The sequence below is a fragment of the Vigna umbellata genome, chromosome 2 (genome assembly GCF_029865625.1).
Source record: "Vigna umbellata cultivar VRB3 chromosome 2, Vumbellata_1.0, whole genome shotgun sequence".
NCBI classification, from domain to species: Eukaryota; Viridiplantae; Streptophyta; class Magnoliopsida; order Fabales; family Fabaceae; genus Vigna; species Vigna umbellata.
The window spans coordinates 39,796,134-39,819,176 of record NC_142166.1 but is presented as its reverse complement, the minus strand read 5'-3'; the positions used below and the strand labels follow the sequence as shown (position 1 = coordinate 39,819,176).

Genomic DNA, 23,043 nt, shown 5'->3' with positions numbered 1-23,043 from the left:
TCTTGATAAGTTATCTCCTAGGTCTCACAAATGTGTCTTCTTAGGATTTCCACGGTCACAAAAGGGCTATAAGTGTTTTTCCCCTTCCCTCAATCGTCATTTTATCTCTGCTGATGTCACTTTTGATGAATCTTCTTTTTACTTTACACATTTATCTTCTAGTTCTGTACCTCTCCCTGTTACTGTTGATATTCCTCTTATCTGTGATCCTCCTGGTGATGCTCCACCCATTTTGTCTCCTTCTTTAGACTCTCATTCACCACAGGATCGTCCTTCACCACCACCCCTTCAGGTTTATCGTCGCCGCAATTGTCTCCCTCATGACTCACTTCCAGTGCCGCCTCCTGTGTCTCCTCCGGCTCCAGCAAATGAGTCTGACTTGCCTATTGCCCTCCGTAAAGGTATACGCTCTACCCGTAACCCTTCCCCCCATTATACTGTTCTTAGTTACCACAGATTATCTCCATCTTTTTACACTTGTCTCTCATCCATTTCTTCTGTGTCAATTCCTAAATCTGTGGGTGATGCCTTAAGTCATCCTGGCTGGCGTCAAGCTATGCTGGATGAATTAAGTGCTTTACAGAAAAGTGGAACTTGGGAGCTTGTCCAATTACCATCTGGAAAGTCTGTTGTTGGTTGCAGGTGGGTGTATGCTATCAAGGTTGGCCCTGATGGCACAATTGATCGTCTGAAAGCTCGACTGGTTGCCAAAGGCTACACACAGATTTTTGGTTTGGATTATGGTGATACTTTTTCTCCAGTGGCAAAAATGACCTCTGTTCGCCTATTCATTGCCATGGCCGCTCTTCGACAATGGCCTCTTTACCAACTTGATGTCAAAAATGCTTTCCTAAATGGTGATTTACATGAAGAAATTTATATGGAGCAACCGCCTGGCTTTGTTGCTCAGGGGGAGTCATCTGGATTGGTATGTCGTCTTCGCAAATCCTTATATGGCCTAAAACAATCTCCTCGGGCCTGGTTTGGTAAATTCAGCTTTGTTGTTCAACAATTTGGTATGCCTCGCAGTGAAGCGGATCATTCAGTGTTCTATCGCCACTCAAGTGCTGGATGTATTTACTTAATAGTGTATGTTGATGATATTGTTATCATAGGAAGTGACTATCTCAGCATCTCTCAGATGAAACAACACCTTTGTCATCATTTTCAAACCAAAGATCTTGGCAAACTCCGGTACTTTTTGGATATTGAAGTAGCACAATCCAATGATGGTATTGTCATATCTCAAAGGAAGTATGCGTTAGACATCTTGGAGGAAACAGGGTTAATGAACTGTAAATCTGTTGAGACACCTATGGACCCTAACATCAAACTCTTACCAAATCAGGGAGAGCCTTTCTCAGATCCTGAACGGTACAGAAGATTAGTTGGTAAATTAAACTATCTTACTGTTACGCGTCCTGACATTTCCTTCGCAGTTAGTGTGGTGAGTCAATTTCTAAACTCCCCATGTAAAGACCATTGGGATGCAGTTGTTCGCATACTGAAGTATATTAAAAGATCACCTGGAAAAGGTTTGCTATATGGCCCTAACAACGATACAAAAATCGTTTGCTATTCAGATGCTGATTGGGCTGGTTCCCCTTCTGATAGGAGGTCTACTTCTGGATATTGTGTCTCTATTGGTGGCAACCTGATATCTTGGAAAAGTAAGAAGCAAAGTGTTGTGGCAAGGTCCAGCGCAGAAGCAGAATATAGAGCTATGGCATCTGCTACTTGCGAGCTTGTGTGGCTTAAACAATTACTTAATGAATTGAAATTTGGAGATGCCACTCACATGACACTTATATGTGATAATCAAGCTGCTCTTCATATTAGCTCTAACCCTGTCTTCCATGAGAGAACCAAGCACATTGAAGTTGATTGTCATTTTATTAGAGAAAAAATCATATCCGGAGATATCAAGACTGAGTTCGTTAACTCAAGCAACCAGTTGGCAGACATATTCACCAAGTCCTTACGAGGACCTAGAATTGACTATCTTTGTAACAAGCTTGGAACATATGATTTATATGCTCCAGCTTGAGGGGGAGTGTTAGATGTTAAGTTGTGTGTTTCTGTTAATTGGGCTTAGCCCATTCTGTATTTAGGGTTTAACCCTTATCTTACGTTATAAATAAACTACCCTATGTGTATGCTAAACACATAAGGGAGATTTCTCCTAATCTTCTTCACTATATTTAACACCCTCACAAAGCCACGTTACCCTTTTCTCTCCTCTTATAAACTCTGCCCCACCTATTTTTATTATTTCCTCCTCCTTGAATCAAGGGTTCATTGATTTCCCTAACACCTGGGTACGTATCAAATAGAACCTGCATAGTCAACATCAGTATATATTTTTTATAGTCAATGTGTCTTCCCTTTTGAATAGTAGCCCCTTTCCTCGACTTGACTTCAAGTATTGGAGAATTTTGTCAACTGCTTGCATATATCTCCAAGAAAGACACAATACCCAAAAGTAGATTTTTTGTCAGTAATAGAACCTGTATAGTCAGCATCAGTATATATTTTTATAGTCAATGTGTCTTCCCTTTTGATCTAGACTTGACTTTAAGTATTGGAGAATTTTTTCAACTGCTTGCATATGTCTCTCTCTTGGGTCATGCATAAATCGGCTCACTACACTAACTGCATAAGCAATGTCTAGTCTTATGTGTGATAGATAAATTAAATTTCCTACCAATCTCTGATATTGGGCCTTCTCTACCAGAGCACTTTCTTCACTTGCAATTCTGTGATTCTATTCTATAGGAATTGTCGAGGTTCAACATCCCAATTTTTCTATTCCTTTGAGGAGATCAAGTAACATATTTCCTTTGGGAGATGAAAATTCCGTTCTTGGAGTAAGCAACTTTTATTCCAAGAAAACATTTGAGTTTTCCTAGGTCTTTCCTTTCAAATTGGGCTATCGGTTTTTCTTTTAATGATAGTTTTTCTGTTTCATCATCTCCTGCAATAATCATATCATCCACTACAATAATCATATCATCCACATAGACAAGCAATAGAGTGAGTTTACTTGTAGAAGAGTGCTTTATGAATAGAGTATGATCTCCTTGGCTTTGTCTGTATCCCAAGGAAACCATTGCATTTGTAAATCTTCCAAACCATGCTCTAGGGAATTGCTTAAGACAATACAATGCTTTCTTTAGGAGGCATACCTTGTTTCATCCAACTGGTGTAAGTCTCATCCAAAATGAGCAGCCAAAGTGAGAACAACTCGAACTGTGAATATCCATCTACACCCTATTCACAGTGAAACATAAGGCAGATGATACAATAGAAAAATATAAAGCTAGATTGGTGGCAAAAGGATATACCCAAACTTATGGGATTAGTCATAAGGAGATGTTTTCCCTAGTGGCAAAGGTCCTGAAAAACACAATAAATTGAGAAAAATGTTATTCCCCCAGCATTTGTTCCCTTGTGGACTCTCTTTTCGATTGTCATGGCAGAGCCTGTGTTGGAGATCCCCCCCATCAAGTTGGTTTTTAATTTCATATTCTATTTGACAATTATTAAGATGTGTAGGTACAAAAGTTTGCACTTGGTGTCAATTGAACCGACATACTACAATCAACTATCAACTACAATGATAGTATTATATTCTTTGAAAATAAAACAGATACAACGTTTTACACACTGTTGGAAGTCGCATATCGACTAGAGATCAAGGTAATTTAGAGTATATATGTAGGTGCAAACCTCATTTTACAAGCCAGTTTTGTGAGATTGAGTTAGGCTTAAAGCCTACTTCTTATTAACATGGTATCAGAGTCATAAGTTAGAGCTTATCCTAGCGAGATTCGTGTTTGTTGGGCATATCATTTCACTTGCTATCGGGTCGCTATCAAACCACCCACTAATGTCTAGTTCCATGCACGAGATGTATGTACCTCATGTGAGAGTGTGTGTTGGAAGTCCTACATCGACTAGAGATCAGGCCAATTTATAGTATATGTGTGGTTGAAAACCTCACCTTACAAGCCGGTTTTGTGGGGTTGAGTTAGGTTTAAAATCCACTTCTTAACACACATTTTCCTTGGCACACGTTGTTAGGTTTCTTGGAAGAGAAACCCACTCAAGACACACTAACACACAGTAATCACAGGTATGCGTCTATGAAAAGAATAGTTTCTGTATTGAATTATCTCCCACAATCATGTATAGCCAGTCACTAGGGAGCCTAATCCCCCTCCCAGGACAATGTGTCCTGCAACTAACAAAAGAATATACTCAATCGTACCCTACAACTCCACAACTCTACCTTATATACACAGATATACTTCCAGCCCTACCTAACTACTAAACAGTTAGGTAATTAATGTTTTCTCCTCCTTTCATACACTTTCCACTCTCTAACACACGTTTTACTTGATTTCATGTTGCTTCTTGCCAAACCCCTAAAAATGAATCTGCTGAAATTGATAAAATGAATTAGAACAAACCAAATACTTTGAAAATGAAAAAAATAGTTTATTCCAAAGGAATCACATAGATTGGCAATGGAGAAACAAACAAGCACAATTTCAGATTCAAATCTACATGACATATATATTAGCATAGAGAAAGAAATGTGGGCCATCTAGCCTGCAGAATGTCATTAGTATTGATAAAAGAATGTTTTGACCTTAGAAGAAGCTTTAGAATTCAAAGTTGGCACATCCAAGGCAAAGATTCACCTTTTGGGAGAATGTTTGAGAAACAAAGTAATATTGGAAAAAGAAAGAGTAGAATTGTTTCATATTCTCATACAAGATAAACCAATAAAGGAGCACGGTCAAATAAGGCCAAAAGGGGCCGAAGTTTATTAGCTTATCTATCATATTGGGTTCTTAAAAATATGGAAATTGCAGGAGCATACAGAATCATGTTTAATAAACAAATATTTGATCGGAGAATTGTGAGCAGTAATGGACAAAGAAATCTAAGGGATATCAGTCTGTTAATTCTCCCAAAATATAATTTTTGTGCCATCTCCTATTTATTCAGTAATCAGTATGATAAAATTAACATATCGTTGAGAAATAATTTTCTGACGACTTATATGAGTCACATTCATAAATGTTTAACTCTATATATATGTGTGTCATTGAGTAAAATTTTGCCCACTTATAAAGAATAGAATTGTGGAATTTATCTTTAAGTATGCAAAATCATTATCAACTAATTTTTTTTTTGTATTATTATTTTATAAGGTGCAACGAAAGCATGTTTATGACCTAAGGCAATTAATCTTAACAGGAGATGATGAAAGCTGTTCCCAACACATACTCCAGTGAGTGCCTTTAAATTCTCATTGTTGCTGTTAGGTTTAAGCACTTATATGATGAGTAATTTAAGCTATTATTGTTGCCTTGTAGGTGACTATAAAGTATTAGTTAGCTCTAAATTAGATGATTCTGTTTTGTAATTAATATAGCTCATGGTTGGACCTAGAGTTTCATTGTTAGCTTTCTTCTAAATCTCTAGTGCCTAGTTGCCTACTATCTTGTGCCTACCATTTGATAATGTCTATCAAGGATTATTGGAATGCCGCCTTGATTGAGGTCACCCTTAACCTACCTCAGTTGCAGCATCTTTGGTGGCCTCAATTGAAATATCAAAAGCAGTGTTTAATTCCATATCAACTAGAGACATGACATAAATAGAGCTTATAAAACTAGAACACTTCTCATTTTTTAAAGTTTTGTGGAGTTTAATTAAGTCTTAAGTCTGACTTCTATGATGGAATCAAGTCTTATTCTAGATCCACTGTTGGCCACCTACATTGGCACACTCTAGGCTTGTAGACTAAGTGTATGTGTGGGTGGATGGAGAGGGTTGGAAAGCTGCCTTAGTTGCTGTCACTCTAGTCCAGTCTTAGCTGCAGCCTCTTTGGGAGTTGCGTTACTGGTAATCTCACGAGTTGTGTTTGATCTAACATCAACTAGAAATATGGATTAAATACAGCATATAAAACTTGTCCTGTCTTCACATTACAAGCTAGACTCTTAAGTACAAATTCTGTGGGGGATGATGAATCATGTTCGCAGGGAACCTTCAAGTTCTGGTGTTATTGATACTGGTCATAGTAGGACAAACCACTTTTCTCATTTTAATCTTTAGCTATTTTTCAGGTTAATTTATTTTTAGTTTAAATTTTAATGTCTCTTGTCTTTTATTCTATTTGTTCAAACATTTTGGCATTTTGATGTCTTATTTTATTATTCAATATTAGGATGAAATTCATTTGAGGTATGGTCCGACTCAATCTTTCCAGCTAAAAGTCTATTCCGAGTCTTTATCATTTCTTTGGAGCATGAATAATTTCAATTCTTGATATGACTCACTAACCTGGCCTGAAACAGATATTTCTTGTGTACTTGGTTTTGGCACTATCATAATTATAATTTCCTGTATTCATTGAAAATCTAAGTTCTAACCCTACTCTAATATTGATACTATGATATAAATAATAACTTTACCTTCGTATTCTGAGTTGGGCCGCAATAAGTAATATAAAATGTGAATTAATTCAATAAGATACACAAGAGTTAGCTTCTTGGACCTTTTCTTTCTGCTTTAAAGTTATAACATACATGATCCTGACCTGCGTCTAGAAACTGATGCTGAATTAGCTTGGGTTTTTTACTTACAAGGGTGTTGACTGTTGAGACTGGAATAGGAGTCATTGACTTTTGTTCACCTATTTGTGATTGAGATTTATTCTTATGTAGTTATATTTTCTTTTCTACTGCTCTTTCCTCCCTTCTTTCTTTGATTTGTGTGCACTGCCTATAGGTACATGCAAGCAGTGGTTGACGAGATCGTCTTCAATAATATTGATCCAGTGAAGGTGGTTCAGCTTTTCCTATAGCATTTTGCATATTTCTTATCCACCCATTCCTTTAATCTATTGATTTGAATGGATTTTACAGCATCCACGTAGCTGGGGTTTGAGTAAGCTCTTGAAAGAGTTCGTGACTGTTGGTGGAAAGCTGTTGCATGGTAGGCTTATTTGCTACAACTAAGCCCTTTCACCTGCACAAATATATCAACCTCTTTAACTTTCTGTGTTTGGCTAAACCAACTTTTTCTTATGACACGCTGAAATGGTTTTTGGCAGAATCTTTTGAAGGAATTAGTGATCACACTTTGCTAAATTCACTTGGGCTACTAAATGATGTGAGTTCAGTTGATATTGTAAACTTTTCTCTTCCAAATTTGCCAGCGCCTCCAAATGCCTTCAGGGGAATACGCAGGAAGAGCTCGTCATTAAGACGATGGCTTGCTATTTGCGCAGATGATTTAATTGGGTAAACTACTTAATTTACTGTGGATTATAGAAGTTTAATGGAGTTCTAATAGTCACTAATCATTAGCATATTGTAGGAATGGGAAGTATCAAACCACTTCTAATCTTCTTCGCAAGTATCTTGGAGATTTTTTAATTGCTTCATATCTACATGTTGTTGAAGAGTCTGGTTATGATGAGACACATGCAAAGGAAATTGAGGTAAGATATTCTATTCAACTATTTTTTCTTGTAATTGAACATTTTGTTGCCTGCCTTATATTTACTAACGTAAATAATAGCTTCAATCGTACAGAAAGTTGTGTTAGTACCATAAACGGATTATTTCATTTCAGTGCAATTGCATTCAAAGATTTCGAAACCAATCATAAACATTAAAACATGATACTTCATCAGGTCCGATCCTTGATGTAAGTGACTTATACAATCACATGGACCAATAAAAATATTTAATTCAGTTGATTTTGTTGAATTTTTAAAACAATGTACCAAATTTACTCTTATTATGGATAACTTTTAAAATTCTCTTCTCATTCTTTATTAATAAAAAAACACATTCTTAATATTTATTAGGGACAAAGACAGAACAGAAATCTAATGCTTCATAGATACTATAAAAAGCCTTGTAAAAGGGACTATCAATTACCTGTAAATTATGCTTTAAACTTTTATATTAAGGATCGGTGGGAGTATGTTCAATGTTAGGATTAATCATAAATACTTCTAGTAGAAACAAATTAAAAGAAAATTTGAAATGAATAAGCTAAAAACTAATTTATGCACAAGTTAATTAGTAAAACTTTTTCTTGAGTTTCTCTAAAATCTGATTTTTAACTTATGCATAATTTAAGCTTTTGGTAAAACCTATTTCATTTTTTTTAAGTGTTTCAAGATAAGTTTGTGCAAACAGACCCTTTGTACTATCAGCTACAACTAGGCAATGAAAATTGAAAATAGATTCTAGAGAACCATTTTGATATAATGACCTAGGAAAGGAATAACATAGAGCCCATAGAACAATAGTTTGCCTTGAGTTAAGAGGAATTGAAGTGAGTGTGCCTAATGTTTTACTCCATTTTCTCATCAGTATTACCATCTGTTTTTCCATCCTAAACATCCACACTCAAACACAATGAAATTTTTATTTTTGACAGTTACTTAGACATATTAGATTTACAAAGCTATGATCCAAAATCTGTACTGTAGGGAAATGATACTCCAATAGTAATCATACCGGCCTACACAGTCATTGCCTATCCTTTAAAGTAGAAAAGGAAATATTGAGTCTTACTGCAGTAATGATGAATAAAATCATCCCAATGGTTGTTAGTAGGAGCATATAAATCATATGTTCCAAGCTTGTTACAAAGATAATCAATTCTAGGTCCTCGTAAGGACTTAGTGAATATGTCTGCCAACTGGTTGCTTGAATTAACAAACTCAGTCTTGATATCTCCGGATATGATTTTTTCTCGAATGAAATGGCAATCAACTTCAATGTGTTTGGTTCTCTCATGGAAGACAGGATTAGAGCTAATATGGAGAGCAGCTTGATTATCACATATAAGTATCATGTGAGTGACATCTCCAAATTTCAATTCACTCAACAATTGTTTAAGCCACACAAGCTCGCAAGTAGCTGATGCCATAGCTCTATATTCTGCTTCTGCACTGGACCTTGCCACAACACTTTGCTTCTTACTTTTCCAAGATATCAGGTTGCCACCAATAGAGACACAATATCCAGAAGTAGACCTCCTATCAGAAGGGGAACCAGCCCAATCAGCATCTGAATAACAAACGATTTTTGTATCGTTGTTAGGGCCATATAGCAAACCTTTCCCAGGTGATCTTTTAATATACTTCAGTATGCGAACAACTGCATCCCAATGGTCTTCACATGGGGAGTTTAGAAATTGACTCACCACACTAACTGCGAAGGAAATGTCAGGACGCGTAACAGTAAGATAGTTTAATTTACCAACTAGTCTTCTGTACCGTTCAGGATCTGAGAAAGGCTCCCCCTGATTTGGTAGGAGTTTGATGTTAGGGTCCATAGGTGTCTCAACAGATTTACAGTTCATTAACCCTGTTTCCTCCAAGATGTCTAACGCATACTTCCTCTGAGATATGACAATACCATCACTGGATTGTGCTACTTCAATACCCAAAAAATACCGAAGTTTGCCAAGATCTTTGGTTTGAAAATGATGACAAAGGTGTTGTTTCATCTGAGAGATGCCAAGATAGTCGCTTCCTGTGAGAACAATATCATCGACATACACTATTAAGTAGATACATCCAGCACTCGAGTGGCGATAGAACACTGAATGATCCGCTTCACTGCGAGACATACCAAATTGTTGAACAACACAACTGAATTTACCAAACCAGGCCCGAGGAGACTGTTTTAGGCCATATAAGGATTTGCGAAGACGACATACCAATCCAGATGACTCCCCCTGAGCAACAAAGCCAGGCGGTTGCTCCATATAAATTTCTTCATGCAAATCACCATTGAGAAAAGCATTTTTGACATCAAGTTGGTAAAGAGGCCATTGTCGAAGAGCGGCCATGGCAATGAATAGGCGAACAGAGGTCATCTTTGCCACTGGAGAAAAAGTATCACCATAATCCAAACCAAAAATCTGTGTGTAGCCTTTGGCAACCAGTCGAGCTTTCAGACGATCAATTGTACCATCAGGACCAACCTTGATAGCATACACCCACCTGCAACCAACAACAGACTTTCCAGATGGTAATTGGACAAGCTCCCAAGTTCCACTTTCCTGTAAGGCACTTAATTCATCCATCATAGCTTGACGCCAACCAGGATGAGTTAAGGCATCACCCACAGATTTGGGAATTGACACAGAAGAAATGGATGAGAGACAAGTATAAAATGATGGAGATAATCTGTGGTAATTAAGAACAGTATAATGGGGGGAAGGGTTACGGGTAGAGCGTATACCTTTACGGAGGGCAATAGGCAAGTCAGACTCAGTTGCTGGAGCCGGAGGAGACACATGAGGCGGCACCGGAAGTGAGTCATGAGGTAGGCAATTACGGCGACTATAAACCTGAAGTGGTGGAGGTGAAGGATGAGCCTGTGGTGAATGAGAGTCTAAAGAAGGAGAAGACAAAAGGGGTGGAGTATCACCAGGAGGATCACAGACAAGAGGAATATCAACAGTAACAGGGAGAGGTACAGAACTAGAAGATAGATGTGAAAAGTAAAAAGAAGACTCATCAAAAGTGACATCAGCAGAGATAAAATGACGATTGAGAGATGGGGAAAAACACTTATAGCCCTTTTGTGACCGGGGAAATCCTAAGAAGACACATTTGTGAGATCTAGGAGACAACTTATCAAGACCAGGACTAAAATCATGAACAAAACATGTAGACCCAAAAACTCGAAGAGGTAATGGATGCAGAGGGTCTTGAGGAAATAAGATAGAATGAGGGATTTTGTTATCTAGGACGGAAGATGGCATGCGGTTGATAAGATAACATGCTGTGAGAACTGCATCACCCCAAAAGCGTGAGGGTACTTGACCGTGTATCAGAAGTGTACGAGTTGTTTCAATAAGGTGTCTATTCTTGCGCTCAGCCACCCCATTTTGTTGAGGGGTATAAGCACATGAGGTTTGGTGAAGAATGCCATGAGAAGCCATAAACTGTTTAAACTGTTGAGAAAGGTATTCACGGCCATTATCACTACGTAAATGTCGAATAGAAACCCCAAACTGTGTTTTTATTTCATTGAAAAAAGATTGGAAAATAGAAAACAACTCAGAACGATTCTTCATTAAAAACAACCAAGTACATCTGGAATAGTCATCAATAAAAGTAACAAAATACTGAAAACCTAAAATGGACTTAACACGACTAGGTCCCCAAATGTCAGAATGAACCAATGAAAAGGGAGACGACGCCCGTTGTGAGACACTACGAGGAAAGGAACTACGAGTATGCTTCCCTAACTGACAAGACTCACACGACAAACTTGATAATGTGGACAACCTCGGGACAAGTTGTTGTAGTTTGGCAAGACTAGGATGACCGAACTGAGCATGAAGAAGGGATGGTGACTCCATGACTACGCCAACATGTGGAGAAGGACGAAGATGATAAAGGCCATGAGACTCACATCCTGTGCCAATCATGTGTTTCGAACTCCGGTCCTGCAACCAAACAGAATCTTTAGTAAATGAAATAACACAATTAAGAGTGCGAGTTAAACGACTAATGGACAGTAAGTTGAAGGGAGACCCAGGGACATAAAGTACATGATCAATGGATATGGATGGAAAAATATTAACAGTACCAATACCATGAGATGAGACTCTAGACCCATCAGCCATTGTTACCAAGGGTAAATTATCAGGACATGACAAGGAAGAAAACAAAGACTTGTTACCGGTGATGTGATCAGTGGCGCCTGAGTCAAGGACCCAAGGTCCGAGAGAGTGAGTTAGACCAACAAAAGGTGTACCTGTACGTGCAACAGATGCAGATGTAGTGGAACCAGAGTGCTGATGATCCTCATACCATCTGAGAAATTCGTTGAAGAGTGCAGGTTTGTCTATGGTATTAGATGAAGTAGGATGGTCTGCAGACGGTGATCGGGGAGGTGGATCAGAATTTGCCATTGCTACAGATCGAGGAGGACGTCCATGGAGAGCATAACATTTATCAATCTTGTGGCCTAACTTGCCACAATGGTCACATTTTGGACGTCCTTTACTTGGCTTGCGAGACCGACTTCGATCATCACGTTGAGCAGCCATAACAGAGGAATCATCAGTATGGGAGGATGTCTCAGTGACGGGTTTGCTCGGTATACGCAAAAGAGCAGAACAAGTAGAAGTAAAGTTGGGTATGACAGGAGAACCCAAAATCTGATCACGGACATGAGAAACATCATCAGAGAGTCCGTATAATGCCAACAACATGAAGAACTTTGATCGTTGTTCCAATTCTTCAGCAGGAGTGGAAGCAGGAGGTAATATATCATTAAAGTCATGAAGAAGGGCATGAATTTTACCCAAATAATCTGCCATGGGACCAGGATTGCGCGGACCAATAACAGTTAATAGGTCCTGACAAACACCATAAAGACGCTGAGTGTCATTGGTGTATAACAACTTCGCTTGTGCCCATACTTCTGAACATGTTTCATAGGATCGAAACATTTGTTTCAGTGAGGAGTGAATGGTGGACTTTATAACAATACATAACTGAGCATCAATTTTCATCCAGCGGGAAGTGTCATCTATGGGAGCAATAGTCACATTTTGAGTAAGATGATCTAAGTACCCCTGACTCTTCAACCAAAGTTTGATGTCGGACGCCCATGTTGCATAATTTGTGCCATCTAACTTGTCAATGGACAAGTGTACATTCACATAATTGGTATATATTGAGGGATCAGAAGATGAGCCACCAACAGAGGTGTTTGTAGACGAGGAAGACGCCATAGAGAGGGAGAAACCCTAAAAATTCAAAGTGCTCCGATTGACGCAACGACCACAGATCCGGAAAGAGGGCGAGGAGGCGATCACGGCGGTGCTGATCGGCGGCGGAAAGCTCCGGCGACGCGCCGGCACGCGCGGCGGCAGCGGCGGCAGCGGCGAATCTTGCGGCGGCGCGTGGCGGCGCGTGGGTTCTCCGATCGCCGCGATCTTCGTGCGACGGTGGTCGCCCGGCCGAGACGATCCCGATGGTGTGGTCGCCGGTCGATTCTGGAACTCCGGCGGCGGCGACGGCGGCGGCGGCGGCGGCGGCGACGGCGGCGACGGCGGCTGCGACGGCGGCGGCGGTGACGACGGCGACAGTGATAGGTGCCGGAGACCGTTAGTATTAGATTCTGTTTTTTACTGTGATGAATGCTCCTCCCTTTCTATTGATTTAAGGGGATCTGTACATGAACATTTTTCTATTTTGGAGAACCTTTGATGCGTTTTGTACAAATAGTAAATTTTGCATTGATACCATATACAGTATAAGATTGTTTTCTATTATCTGTTTTGGCTCACTCTATTCTAGTTGCTGCTTGTTCCCCCATCTCTGGAGTTTTCAGTTTCTCTATCTTAAAAGTAAAATATTTATTACATTTAATATTTTCTTAATTACAGAGAGCTGTTCTTTTGCAAACTCTTGATTGTTTCTGGAGAGATCATCTTGTAAACATGAATAGACTCAGCTCTGCGGTAATATGTCCTTTTGCTCTCAAATATTTTGGCTTTCTTACCAGCTAAAGGCTTATCTCAGAGTTGTGGCAGGTGAACATTAGGAGCTTTGGCCATAGAAATCCTCTTGAAGAGTATAAAATTGATGGTTGTCGGTTTTTTATCTCAATGCTAAGTGCCACTCGGAGGTTGACTGTAGAAGCACTGCTGCGGTATTGGACATCTCCAATGGAATCTGATGAACTATTTTTATCATGAAATTGATAATTCAAGAAAATTCTGCAAGGCTAATTTTTTGCGCAAGGCTAATTTTTTGCGCAATGCTAATGATGTTTCAATTAGTCAATTGGTTTACGTGGTGTAGATGCGAAAAAGTTACATGGCTTTTGGAGCACAGGTTCCTTCACCTCCCAGTAGTGTTATCCTTCTGCTTTATCAAAATTACAAGGAATATACCTTGAGATGAGCGTACACCTTATTACATAGGTATCACGAGATAAAGAAATTTAATAGCTGCGTTGCTTGAGGCTTGGAGAACGGTCTTAACTTTTTCCCCCTTCCCCTTTTTGACAGGCGAAGTAACAAAGGAGCCGATCCTATTTATTTGAGTGCTTTTGCTTAGTTTACATGATTAAAATGACGTTTGCATGATGGACTGATGGTGCCTGGAGTTTAGCAAGAGCTGTGCCTAATACGGCGAGCAAATATCCTTTCCATCCAAATTGCTCTTCCAAAAAGAACACGAAGCTATTCAAGTTATGCACAATCCAGCATAATATTTTTTCTTTGACATTGGTCATTGTGGATCATGTTTAGGACTAACGGAAGTCGTAGAGGATCATGTTTTATCCCGGAGAGTTTATACAAAAAAGTACAGAATGTAAAATATTAAGCATAAATAATGTTTAATGTAATAAATTACATTTGTAGTTCATTCATTTTTCTTTTGAAAATTATTTCTCTTCCTGCGTTACAGCTAGAGGGCGCCTTTTGTATACCTGTTCTAAGCCATTTGTTTTTATCTTTAAAAAATAACCCAGCTGATTGTTGCGTTCTAGCTGGGACTGCATATGATATTAGTGATAACTTTCTATCTGCAGTTCTGTAATTTTTTTTTCCATTTTATTCTTTTGTAATCCAAAAGTTATTTTAGACTTTTAAATGGTACAATCCAAAAGCCAAAAATGATTTAGATTGGTAATCTGAAAGTTAATAACTTTTAAATTACAAAATGGGAAAATTAATTTTTACTTTTAGATTACACACTTTGAAAATCATTTTGACTTCTACTAGATTTTGTAATTCAAGTACTATATTTTACAGAAGAAAATGACTTTCGGATTGTGAAAACTTTGAAAATGTATAACTCAATTTATTTTGTATTTTTATTGTACAGTACAAAAAGGACAAAATCAGAAGTTTATTTCTATGGGATGCAGGAAAAAAAAGTAGCTGCAGGAAGAAACTGACCAGACAGAGATGTAGGAAATATTGTATTACGCTTTTTCCATTATTTGTTATAGGAACTTGTGTGTAGTGATGAATAAAAATTGAAAAATCAGAGTTATGCACAACTGTAAACGTAAGAGAATGTGTGTAGCAATATCGCAATAACTTCAAAACATTTATAAATTTATTTTTGACTTCGTTATTATTTGGAAAATAGCAGAAGAATTATTTTTACCTGGTAAATGTATGTAGTTTTTTCAAAACATTGTGTCGTATTATTTCTTTGTTATTTTCCCCTTCAGAAAAATTATCCTTTAATATGTTTTGTATGAGCTCACTAATTGAACTAGAGGAGGTGACAGCGATGGTGATGTAGCTTGCACTAAAGTGGAGGCTGGGTGATTAATTGAGTAGAGAGAAATAGAAGTGAAATCGATTAAAATGCGGGATTCTTTAACTGCAATAATTGGAAAAGGCTGTATGAACTTGTTGATAGGATAAGGCCTGGGTTCATAGTGTTGCAATGAAAGTCTTTAATTGCATGAAGTTGGTTCATGCTACTGACATCTCTGTGTCTAACTTATTCGGGTGTTTGTTTTTGGTTTGGCGTACATGGCAAAGCATCGAAACGGATAAGCAAGAAATGTCTGTTGAAATAGGATAGAAGATGCAATTAATGGTGAGATGAAGTAGGTGGTAGCATCTTGAATAATTTTGTAGAGGGGATATGCTTCGTCTTCAATCGCATTTCTTTCGTGAATAGCGCTGTCCTCATTATGGTCTGTGGTGGCAACTGGCTACTGCTATGTTATATTATTACACATGACATGCTTGTGGTCACTGCCTTCTATACCACTTCTTATTTCTCCTGCCTATTGCAATCACTCACTCATACCCTAACTTAAGTTGCCCCACAAATTCTATATCATAATTTAATTTTAACTTTATTATAAATAATAAATTACTCTAAAACTATAGAGGATGGCATGGGGAGTCTCTCTTAGTTAGTATCTTTTCTTTTATTTTTCATCCTCACTTTTTTATCTTCTTTCAGTTGAATGTTTAAGAATTATTTACTGGTTAGAACCGTTGTATAAAATTATAATTTTAACGTAATATGATAGCTTCAAAATAGTTTTAAATTTTAATTTTTTTTATCATATTTTAAAGTAGAAAAGGTTATAGACTCAAGATAATTAGAGGATGTTTTATTTATCTCGTCATAAAGACATAAATGTCAAACCAATATCTCATTACTAATAATTACCAGACCTTACTTGCTTTACCAAATCAAGCATCTCTTAAAACTAATTAATTTGTTAAATAAGTTTTAATCAAGGTTCTTAAGTTTTTGAATATTTTTTCATAGATTTTTTTTAAGTATTTCTTTTACTCTATTGGTTTTTCTTACTTTAAACTATTACTTTTTAATTTTCATTTATTTTTCTAAAAAAACATAATAAATAAGTAAAATATCTCAAAAAGAAATCGATCACGATAAAGTTGTCCACGAAAATTTATTAGATAGAAGGTAAAATTAGGAAACTAAAATAGCTTTTGCAACATAATTAAGGTATTAATATGAAGTGATGGGTAAATGAAACAAAGCAAGTGAGAGGTAAATATAAAGAATAACGGTAGAATGACACATATATTATAAGAGTAAAAATAATTACAAAATAGTAAATTTTTATATTTTTTAAAAAAAGAAAATAAAAAATAAAAATAATAATAATATCAAATAAAATGAATGTGAATAATTATGGATGTCAAAGTATTATTTTTCAAATATAAAGGGTTCCCATCTGGTAAAAATATAACATTATAGGTCAATCACCCATTAGAGAAAGAAGAAGATATTAGATGATATGTAAGAGAAGAAGACGAAAGAGCAATGCTCGCACAGAGATTTTGATAAATTCACATAAAACATTGTGTCCTAGGGCAACATAGTACGAAAAAAGTGATCCCCTAAAAAGTCGTTTGTCTCAAAGATGTAAAAATCCATCATTAATGTACAATGAGAATCACACCTTCAACACACACGACAACATTGACCTCAAACAATGGTTGTGAAAATACAACCATGGAATTAATTAGTCAAAGCCAAAACTCAACAAAATACTAAAACTCTTGATCCACAAAATTTAGTCCATTTGCATCTCAGTTATAGCTTTTGAACTTGGAAGATTTATGTACCTATCTTATCTCGAGATACTTGGAAATATATACTAATCAAATATACATAACAATATTTTTGTTATTTGAAAAACTTGAATATATTTGTTTTATAACTTAATTATAATGTAACATCAAACAAGTATTCAATAACTAATTATATCTTCTGAACCTTTATTCAATGAATTAAAATCTATAAATACATTTAATTCTATTATGAATACTTACTCAATTCCCCACTTATTTACTATCTTATCCATAAATTTTATAATTTTTTTAAAAGTTTTTACTTACCTGATATTGAATAATCTTTTTCAAATTAATTGAATAATCTTTTACAAATAAATCTTTTATTAATTTTCACTAATTTAAAAGTAGAAAATTAATTTTCAAAAATATAATCTTTTTAATCTTATATGATAATGGTTGATTTTACATGTTTTTGTGTTTATATTTTGGTAAATAAATTAACTTTTTCATAAATTTTATCTTGTTTAATCCCTAAATTTAGTGTGTTTTTTTGTATAGTAGTTAGTACATGATTGTTTTACTTCTGATTTCTCTTTGAGTGTAAAATAAGAAAATAGAAAGCAATTCTAGCAGAGGAAAATAAGTTAAAACTTAAGGAAACATTATTGAACAACAAAAGATTGATTTTAAGTGAATATCCACACTAGGTGTCATAAGAGTCACGTGCTGCGAACACAATGAGTAAACAAAAGTATTTCTTTGGCACTATTCATTATTCACTAGGCAATGTTCACTGGGCAAGAATTGATGCTCATTGGGTGAGTCTATCAATCTAAAAACACAAAAAATGGGTATTTAGTTAGGTTTTCATGAGATTTTTGGGAATTCTTCTCTTCTTACACTTCATTCCTCACCTAGAGCTACTAAGAGACCCTTGGAGGTTGTTTGGAGTGCTGGGAAGCTCTTCATTATCCTCCTTAGGTCTTTAAGCTTAATCAATGGTGATTTTGCCCCTTTTTGGGTTGAGGAAGAAGATGAGTCATGAATTGGAAATGAAAATGTGAAGGGAAAGCACAATTGGAGCATGGAACAGCTACAAAGAACCTTGGGAAAGGTTGTGCACCTCTCTATGATTTCAATTTCTTTCTCTTTAATTTTGTAGAACCATAAGTTATCCACCATGGAGGATTTTTCCTATTTGTTGAGATTAGTAGTAAAACATGGAATTCTTATGTATTTTGTGATGTTAATGATATATGTTTTTCCAATTCATATTAGTATTTAATTTCTATGTTTAATGCTTGCTTTGGTTTAGCTATCCATGCATGAATTATGGTTCTTGATGTATTGGAAATATGATTTGCACCTAGAACTGAAACTGAATACCTAATTGATGAAATTGAGAGGTTTATGTATTAAAAGGTTTAAAGAATAATTCTGATGTATTATTTGAAATAGTAGAATATCATATATATACATACAATGATCCTATAATTCTTCATCTATTAAAGGAATGACAGGTGGACAAATCTGCACAAATTATAATAATATCTAAATTATAACTAACACAATATTTGATTGTCTAATATCCCTTAATAGAATATTTGGCATATCTTAACAACCCACTCAAGTTGGTGCATGAATATCACACATTCCCAACTTGAATAGAGACTCATTAAACAATCTTCTTGACACTCCTTTGGTGAGAACATCAACCAATTGCAATTCTGATCTTACAAAAGGAAATGAAATTATTATAGCTTCAAGCTTCTCTTTAATGAAATGTCTATCAATCTCCACATGCTTTGTTCTATCATGTTGCACAGGATTGTGAGAAATTGCTATAGCCAAAGTATTGTCACAGTGCAAACTCATAGCTTCATTTGGTTTAAAGCCCAAATTTGATGGCACATTTTTAATCCATAAAAGTTCACATACACCTAGTGTCATGCCTCTTAATTCTACTTCAACACTAAATCTTGCTACTACAAGTTGTTTTTTACTCCTCTAAGTTACAAGATTCCCTTCTACAAAAGCAAAGTATCCAAAGGTAGATCCTCTATCATCTTTTGAACCTGCCCAATATGCATCAGTGTACCCTTCTACCTTTAAGTTTCCATGATGTGAGAACAAAATTCCTTTTCCAGGAGTAGACTTCAAATATCTCAAAATCCTCTCAACAGCATCCATATTAAGCTTTTATGGGTCATGCATAAATTGACTAACAACATTCACTGCATAGGTGATATCTGGACGTGTATGGCACAAATAAATTAATTTTCCTACCAGTCTTTGGTATCTTCCTTTGTCTATGCTTGCTGAATTTGAGCATTGAAAGAGTTTATGATTTTGTTCAATTGGTGTATCAACTTGTTTACTCCCAAGCAACCCAGTTTTCGATAGTAAGTCAATAGTATATATTTTTTGGCATAGAAAAATACCATGTTTTGATCTAGCTACTTCAATACCCAAAAAATATTTGAGGTTTCCAAATTGTTTCATCTCAAATTCATATGCAAGGTATTGTTGTAAACTAGAAATCTCATCTTGGTCTTTTCTTGTAACAATCATGTCAGCTACATATATAATCAAAGTTGTAATTTTTCCTTTTCCTCTCTTCAAAAATAAGGTGTGATCAGAGTTACTTGCTCTATAGCCAAAAGCCTTCATAGACTTGGTAAACCTTCCAAACCATGCTCTTGGGATTGTTTTAATCCATATATAGCCTTCTTTAATTTGCATACCTTCATTTCAATTGAATCTGTCATGCCTGGTGGAGAATCCATATAAATTTCTTCTGAAATTTCTTCGTGTAGGAAAGCATTTTTCACATCAAATTATAGAAGAGGCCAATCTTGGTTTCCAACTAGCTACAGAAGTATTCTCACAATGTTGAGCTTGGCTACCGGTGCGAACGTTTCTTGGTAATCTACACCATAAGACTGAGTGTAACCTTTAGCCACAAGTCTTGCTTTATACCTCTCAATAGTTCCATCAATTTTATGCTTAATTGTAAAGACTCATTTGCAGCCCACAGTTTTCTTCCCTCTTGGTAAGGACACAAGATCCCAAGTGCTGTTTTTTTTCTAAAGTTGTCATCTCCTCAACCATTGCTTTGGTCCATCTAGGATCTGCTAAAGCTTCCTGTATATTACTAGGAATAGAAATTGAAGATAATTGAGATACAAATGATGTATATGACTGAGATCACTTGTAAGATGACACATATTTACTAATGGATATTTAACTTTGGCCTAGAGGTTTGGTTCATATTTAGCTGGAGGTTGACCACGGTTAGAACGAAGGGGAAGAATATATTGAACACTAGTAGACTCAGTGTTTGGTGTATTGGTGGTCTCAACCAAAAAAGAATCAATTCCATGATCAATTTCATCTAAATTAGTGTTATCGGATATAGGATCAGAGGTACCTCTGAAGAGTCAAGCTGAACTTGTGGAGAAGATTGAGCCAATTGGTTATGATCATAAAACAATGTATTATCCAGAAAAGAAGTGTCTATATTTAGGATTGGCTCACTTCCTGCAGAATGATCCTCACACAATAATTTATCTTCACAATATAATTTTATATCTGAGATACCAAACATACTAACATCATGATTATGCACTTCACTTTCATTGCCTCCTTGAAGTGGAGAATCAACATAAAAAAATTCATGCTCATTAAACGTCAAATCAATAGAAATATAAAATTTCTTTGATGGTGGATGGTAAGCACGATAACCTTTTTTAGTTGATTCATACCCAACAAAAACACATTTGATCGCTCGTTCTTCAAGCTTTATACGTTGATGTGGGTGTAAGTGAACATATATAACACATCCAAAAATATGAGGTAGTGAATAAATTGTGGGAGGAAGGATACAAGGATCAGACAACACATCAAAAGGCCTTCGAAAGTTAAGCAAATATACTCAGGTTACCCGAGTACAATCATCAACACAACTGATAAACCATTTTTTCCCATTTTGTGTAGATTGTGGGCAGGGCCCTAAACATCTATGTGAATTAATGAAAAAGGAAAATCAGTTTTGTTATTGCTTAAAGAAAACACAACACGATGATTTTTTGCCATAACACATGTTTCATAAAAAAATCAGAAATATTGCATTTATGAAATTGTGATGGAAATATTTTTTCTAAAATAACCAAAAGAGGGATGTCCCAACCGTTTATGTCATAACCAAATTTTCTTTTTGTTTTTATCTTGTATGTGATCATTCGCAAGACAAGTCAAAATGGGTTGGGTAAAACAAGGCAACACAAGAATGTGATTTGGTTAACTTGCTAACGGAGATAAGATTACAGTTTAATATAAGAACAAATAAAACATCGGGAATTGATAAGGAGGGTGAGAGGGGTACAGTACATATACCTTCAATAGGAGATGAGACCACATTGGCATTAATAATAACAATTTTAGAACCATTAGAGGAAAAATTAGTAAATATATGAGGATCACAAGTCATATGATCAGTAACACCTGAGTCAATTATCCAATCACTACCCTTAGTAACAACAGAAATATTAAGGGCAAAGTAAGATATACCTGACTTGGTCACAAATCCAGCAATAGTAGAAATATAACTTTTGGAAGCCGTAGAAGTTTCAGAATCATGTTTCTCTTATTGATTTTTATCGGAAGAAGCCACCAAAAATATTCAATGAAAAAAAAGAAGCACTGATTCCTATATTGTAGAGGATATCAGTGTTTGACTCTCATACCATATTAAAAGGTTTAAAGAATAATTATGATGTATTATTTCAAATAGTAGAGTACCATATATATATATATATATATATATATATATATATATATATATATATATATATATACATACATACAATGATCCTATAATTCTTCATCTATTAAAGGAATGACAAGTGCACAAATTATAATAATATCTAAATTATAACTAACACAATATTTGATTGCCTAATATATCCCTTAATAGAATATTTGGCATATCTTAACATTATGAATGCATGATAATGAAGTGGGTGAATTTTAATCTTAACAAATTGTAAATACTCTTTGTTAAATTTCTTGCACACCAACTGTTTGATAAAAATATCAAAAATAATTTCTTGTATTTTTGTGCACTTTAACTATCTTATTAAGTTATGAAAAAAAGAGTTATCATATGTTGCACAAGTCCCTATCTTGAAAGATAACGATATTTATCATTTGTCATTTGTTATGCTATGACTGGTATACTTACGGTTGGTTTTGCAACCAACAGGAAGAACCACATTTTTTTATAAAAGCATAAGCAATTTAAGTGTAATTATAAACATGTTATAATATTATATAGACTGTACCGTATGGTCGGACGACCCTACATGACAAGAAGGAACGAATGACCCAAATTATTAGATACTCAAGTCGAAGCCAAAATAAACTTAAGACCCACCCGGCCAGGTATAAATAGAAACCAGACGACCGATCTCATTAACAATTTTTTCATCAAGAAGCAGGATTAAGTATCAATTAGTGTAATGGGCTGAGATTAGGCCATGATTAAGGTTCTGTTAATCATAGGCCCATCTCAAAAACTATAAATAGAGGTCAAAGGTAAGAGGTATGTGATCGTATTTATTGTAAATTTAAGACTTAGCTCTGACTCCCGTACAGACTGTTTACTGACTTAAGCATCAGAATACTTTTGACAGGTACCCCGATTGGTTTAGAGCGAGGACAGAGATGTAGGACGAAAATACACTTAGTCTAACAACATAAGAGAAAAATTGTGAAGACGTGTTTGTGGGAGTTGCTTGACCCTAACCCAAAACATAAACTATTAGAAAGCTTTAGACCCCATTATTAGTTTTTTTTTTCATTTGATATTTTTATCTTTGTATTGTGCCACATGTCTTTACACATAATTTAAATTTAAAGTATTATTATTTT

At 35.8% G+C, this 23,043-nt stretch overlaps 1 protein-coding gene across 1 annotated transcript in view; it reads left to right on the top strand.

Moving 5' to 3' along the window:
* Positions 1-14,449, top strand: part of SECA2 (Preprotein translocase SecA family protein) — a 52,691-nt gene extending 38,242 nt beyond the window's left edge. Inside the window, exons 24-31 of the mRNA XM_088106773.1 lie at positions 5,223-5,302; positions 6,808-6,862; positions 6,945-7,014; positions 7,133-7,322; positions 7,399-7,522; positions 13,462-13,536; positions 13,609-14,001; positions 14,089-14,449. Of these exons, the coding sequence (XP_087962899.1) occupies positions 5,223-5,302; positions 6,808-6,862; positions 6,945-7,014; positions 7,133-7,322; positions 7,399-7,522; positions 13,462-13,536; positions 13,609-13,773 (759 nt within the window). The 3' untranslated portion in view covers positions 13,774-14,001; positions 14,089-14,449. The remainder of the gene's footprint in view (positions 1-5,222; positions 5,303-6,807; positions 6,863-6,944; positions 7,015-7,132; positions 7,323-7,398; positions 7,523-13,461; positions 13,537-13,608; positions 14,002-14,088) is intronic.
* The last annotated feature ends 8,594 nt before the right edge of the window (positions 14,450-23,043 follow it).